Genomic DNA, 5,655 nt, shown 5'->3' with positions numbered 1-5,655 from the left:
GTTGCGTTAATTATTGATTTGAAATTGTGTTAATTAAATTAGTGTCTTGCATCGTGGGTTAATTATTTGGCACCCATTTGGGTGATGTGTGTTAATTATTCATTGAATCACTAATTTGGCTCCTAGGTTAATTATTCATTTGATTAATATTTAGCCTGGTATGTTGGATTAATTATTTGCATATGTATTAATGTGTTAATTTTTCATCTGACATCCGGTTAATTAGCATGTTGTCTACTTTAATTACTTGGTATCCATTTGACATTCTGAGTTAATTATTTTCTTCTCGTTAATTATTTGACTCCTATTTGATCTCATGTTTATTAATTAATTAATCAGCATCTTGCCATCATTATTTGGTATCCATTTGGTGTTACTTATTTGCATTCAACATTAACATGTTGTCTTCTTTAATTAATGGGCACCCATTTGGATGTAGCTAATTATTTGCGTTTGCATTAATTAATTAACATTATTTTAATTATTTGCATTATCTGGCATCCCATTTGCTCGTTAATTGAAATCATGCGATAACTATCAAGGTCGGTCTGCGCTTATTCATTATTTTGCATCCTTATGAATTAATTAATTATTTTACACGATTAATTTTTTTTGCATCTTTCTATATTAATTAATTATTTTGCATCTTTTGGCATTAATTAATCATCTTGCATCCTACGACATTAATTCATTATCTTGCATTCTTTTGCATTAATTAATCATCTTGCATCCTACTGCATTAATTAATTCTTTTCTATTTTTAAATATTCCTTATATTATCTATGTATTTTATTTTATGTATTTATTTTATCTTTACCTTATTTATTTCACATGCATTTCTTAAATTCCACGATGTTTTGTCATTATTATTATTTATTTTCTAATTTAAATATAAAATTCTAAATCAGAAAAGAAGTATTGTATTTTATGGATTTGATAATTTAAATTCCATGAATACATGAAATTTCTTCATTTGAAATTATTTAATAAATTGTCTTTAAAATTATAAACACATTTCATATTTAATAAGTGGTGAGTAGTGTTTTCTATAAATTTATTAATTCTTAATACATTAAATTTCTCATTAGACAACTATGATGGAGATTAAAATATCAAAGTTTAGTATTTTAATATTCTTAGGATGAATATATATATAAAAAAATCTTTTGAAACAAAAATAAACATTCATTTTCTCCTATGTCACTCATAATTATCAATTCATATTTAGGTTTTATTTTCTTCGATGTGAATTGATAGCCACGAGACATTTAAAAAAAAACCTAAATAAAAACTTTATTTTGTGAATCCCTTTAATTTAGTTTAAAAGATTAAATTGTATATCTATTTTATGGGTGTTGTAGGTGTTAACACTTTCCCTACGCACAAGTGATTTCCGAACTTAAATCTGATCAATTTAAGTAGAACATCTTTTTTTTGAGTGACCAATCACCTTAATATTGTTGGTGGGCAACTCTAAAATTATTTATTTATTAAAATTAAATAAACGATGGAGGTCGACCGCTCTGCGTAGGGATCACGATAGAAGGAACAAGATTGAATTTCTTACCATAAACATAATCACGGGAGAAATGCAAAATAGGAAAACCATTTCCCTCCATAGTAATATTCAAACTGAGAGCTTGAAAAAGACGAAGCTCATCGCATCGACAAACACATAATTTACATTATAGTTATATCAACAGCCTCCCTCCATTGTAGATTGGAATTATTCTCCATCTGCTAAAACAAATTAATTCCCGAATCCTACTACAGTTTGCCATTTTATACTTGCTGCTCCATTGTCCTCATGTTTGAACTTCCAGCACCTGTTTCTGTTTGTTTTAATTTTGGAACCAAATCTCTACACCTTTCTACTCCTTCATCTACTGATAAATAGATGTTCTCTTTCCCGATTGTGTCTGTGAATTTTGAAGCTATCATCTTCTCCATCACTACAATTCTTGGGTTTACAATTCCCATCTGTTCATCATCAAATTTGACATTGATTCATTTTCTTTTTTATTACAGGGAGGAAACAGTTGGTGGGGTAGTGAGAAATTACCTGGATTCCGTTTGCTTGTAATGATCTACGAATTTCGATTAGCGTTTCAAGCCCTGTCATGTCGATTGAGGTGACCCCTATACAAACAAACAAACAAACAAACTCCATAATTTGTCAAATGTTTGGATCTGGAAGGAAGGGGTTTTTGTAGCTTTATTACCGCTCAACTCCAAGAGTACATGTTCCACAGGTCCATCCTCGAAATTGCCCTGCTCATCACGAACCCATCTGAAAATCCTATTGAGAAACCAAGAGAATTGGGTGTTTAATCAATGACAACATGTTTGTAGGTAAAGTGTTCGATGAATTGCGGCAACAGACTTTTCCATTACCTTTCTGTGATGTAGTTGGAGTTGGCATAATAAATAGGGGAACCAAGTTGAAGAACAATAATCCCATGGTTTCTAGTTGCATTAGGATATTGCTCCACATCTCTGTACAAATTGGAGTTTGGTATTTTGCCGAGCTTGCAAGTAGCTGGTCTAGCCATGTAAAGAAGAGCTCTCAGCAAAGCAAGTCCCACCTGATCAAATACCAAATCATAACACACCAGGAATAAGGTTAGATAAGGTTTGAAACTCGTTGTTGGTTATGTTATTATATAAGAGAAATTTACTGACCGAAAGCATGATTCCAATATCCATGCTTAAGAAAGCAACACCCAAGAAAGCCGCCATACAAATGCAAAAATCAAATTTATCAACTTTGAGAAGATGATACATTTCTTCATATTTGATGAGACCAAGCATGGCGGACATTATAATGGCGGAAAGGGCGACAAGAGGTGTGTAGCTGAAGACAGGAGCTAGAAAGAGGAGAGTGAGAGCCATGAAAATTGCCATAACAATGTTTGACATTGCTGTTCTACACCCAGCATTGAAGTTCACTGCAGTTTTTGAGAATGGCCCTGAAAAATTAAGAAGAAACAAAAACCAAAGTCATCCCATTTGATCAAATTCTCTTTTTTACGTTGTGTACTGTTATTAACTCATATTACCAGTGGTTAAGTAGCAGGAAGTGAAAGATCCCACTATGTTCATCAAACCAAAGGCTATCATCTCCTTGTTCCCATCGATTTGTTCATTTTTTATTATCGCAAAGCTTCGACCAATTGCTATTCCTTCCTGTGAAATAATTAGGCCATCACTTAATAAGAAGCTTGGAGAAGTCGGAAAGTAGAGAAAGGGAAGGGAAAGAACTTACAGCCAAAGCAATAAGGCCAGTGATTAAGCCAGTTTGTACTACAGCTGATAGATATTTGGAATCAAAGTTCAAGAAGTGAATAGAAATAGGGTTTATCCCTTTGCTCAAGTGACCCACCTGTGTAGTGAAATTAAGTCAAAACAATACGAAGAATTAAGCACAGATGAACAACATACACAGAAAGAGAAATGATCGTACAGTTAGGATTCCATGCTGACTTCCCTTGATGAAATAGGCAAACAAACATCCTACTATCACTGTCACCATAGGAGCCATAGCTGACACCCAAAAGAGCTTTGGTTTTCTGTTTCTCTGTTTTTTTTTAAAAACAAAGTGAGAACAAATAAATCCATTTTCATTTTGACGATAGAGAAGAGAGAAAGATAGAGAATGAGAAAAATTACTTACCAAGTACCTTGTAAACTGGAGGAATAGAAGGAAAACGACACCCACAAGAGCACTTTCCCATTTCCACTGAAACAAAAAACAAATGAAACGAATGGATATAGAGGAAAATAAAGATTGTGACTCGACTTCTCTCCATTTTTGGATAAAAAAGAGTAACAAACCTCTTTTCTAAGAGAGAAAACGGCATGAAGTACAGAGTAAACGTCAGTTTTAGAGGTGAAATGAGTTAGTCCAAATATCCCCTTCAGTTGTTGAAGACAGATGATCACAGCCGTTCCTCCCATGAATCCAAGGATTGTGGAGTGCGATAAGAAATCCACTAAAATTCCGAGTCTGCCCATCAAACACAACCATTTGAAATTCCAATGTTTTTTTTTTTTCTTTTCCAACTAGATTGATTGTAGTTTATACTTTCAACTAACAAAAGTTATTTTTAAGCTTTTATATGTTTGAGTTTTAAATCGTAGGACTCGGTTTTTTAAATATTTTTAAATCTTTATATGTTTGAGAGTTTTAAATTGTAGGACTCAGTTGTTACAATTAAAAGTTTAAGAGTTCATCTAATTAAACTTCAATATTTATAAGTTTGAGGTCTAAACGGACAGTTCTTCCAATTAAAAAATTTGAGAGTTCACATTACCCTAGATTTTCATTTTTGCCATCAAAAAGTTAAGAGTACAACTATGAGTAATAACCTTATATTTTCATGGGTAATTTTGGGTAGGACTGATTTAAGGGTGATTTTTACTATTTGTCCAGTCGGATGGTACCTTAGAAATCCTAAGACGGCCTGCATGACGCCGGTGACAAAGGTGGCGGTGAAAACCAAATGAAGATACAATGTGGGTTCTTCTTCCGGCGAAGCAACTGCACCAATAGTTTCGGATATGAGCAACGAACAAGCCGCCACCGTTCCCACCGCCAGATGTTTAGAGCTTCCAAACACCGCGTATACAAGGGGCGGAACAAAGCTAGAATCTGCCATCGTCAGAGAGTAAAATAAATATAAAAAGAAAAATGAAAAAACAGAAGAAAAAGAAAATGAAAAACAAAATTTAATAATTAGTGTAAAAAAGGGGTACTAACAAAGGCCGATGATGGGGGTAGAATGCCAAGTTTGGCATAACTAATGCCTTGAGGAATAGCAAGGCTGGTAATGGTAATACCAGCAAGCAAATCATATTTAAACATATTCAAATTGTATTTAGGAAGCCATTGCAAAATAGGTATGAAGTATTGAAATCCCTTTTTCACTCTATCCATTGCCCCACTTTCATCTCGAAATTGTTTGAAGGGATCATCAGGGAAAAACGTCTCTTTCAGATCCGATTTCAGCTTCTTCCCAAATGGCCTTGGAGCACTAAAGTTCACATTTTCACCATTTTTTAAAGAACCCATTACACAAATTAAATAAAGAAATCCAAAAGAAAGAAAGAAAGAAAAGAACAAAAGAGAGGAATTTGATTAGAAAAGAAGAACAAGTTGAATGTGATCCATGAAGAGAGAGGTGTTATATAGAGGAGAAGAGGATGTGTTAGTGGAGAATGATATGGGGATGAGAAGGAGACGATGGTAAAAAGAAGAAGGGATAAGATAAATATGAAATTTATTCCCAAATAAATAGGGGAGAAGGGAAAACTTCCGAAGTGGATTACAACTATTGAAACTAAAGGAATAACAAATGGTAAAAGATCAGTTCTGGCCTTTTATCCTTCAAAAAATATAAATATAAATATAAATAAACAACAAAAACAATAATAATAAATTGGTTTTAATAGCTAATACCGTTTTTTTCGAGCATGTGTCAATGTTCTGGAAATGGTTTTTTTCTAATCTGGGAAAATTCATAAAGTTATTTTCGTGGTGATTTATAATCTTGGAATTAAAGGAAGGGATTAAAACCAAAAATTGAAGGCCACACGAACTGGTGATACTGCACGCCAAACCTTTCCCTATTTGCCATGCATTTTCCTAATAACAAA

General features: G+C 33.2%; 1 protein-coding gene across 1 annotated transcript; it reads right to left on the bottom strand.

Annotated features, from left to right (window-relative positions):
• Positions 1-1,542: 1,542 nt before the first annotated feature.
• LOC116402148 (probable sulfate transporter 3.5) lies at positions 1,543-5,258 on the bottom strand. The gene is given in 13 exon segments (XM_031881245.1): positions 1,543-1,980; positions 2,063-2,139; positions 2,223-2,299; positions 2,395-2,585; positions 2,683-2,969; positions 3,060-3,186; positions 3,266-3,382; positions 3,464-3,577; positions 3,674-3,739; positions 3,835-4,006; positions 4,444-4,651; positions 4,760-4,771; positions 4,774-5,258. Coding segments are annotated over 13 exon segments (1,944 nt in total). The 5' UTR covers positions 5,072-5,258; the 3' UTR covers positions 1,543-1,782.
• Between the last annotated feature and the right edge of the window lie 397 nt (positions 5,259-5,655).

Source organism: Cucumis sativus, chromosome 1, assembly GCF_000004075.3.
Source record: "Cucumis sativus cultivar 9930 chromosome 1, Cucumber_9930_V3, whole genome shotgun sequence".
In the NCBI taxonomy this organism is placed as follows: Eukaryota; Viridiplantae; Streptophyta; class Magnoliopsida; order Cucurbitales; family Cucurbitaceae; genus Cucumis; species Cucumis sativus.
Note: the sequence above shows the minus strand (reverse complement) of the source record. Positions and strands in the feature narration are given on the sequence as shown.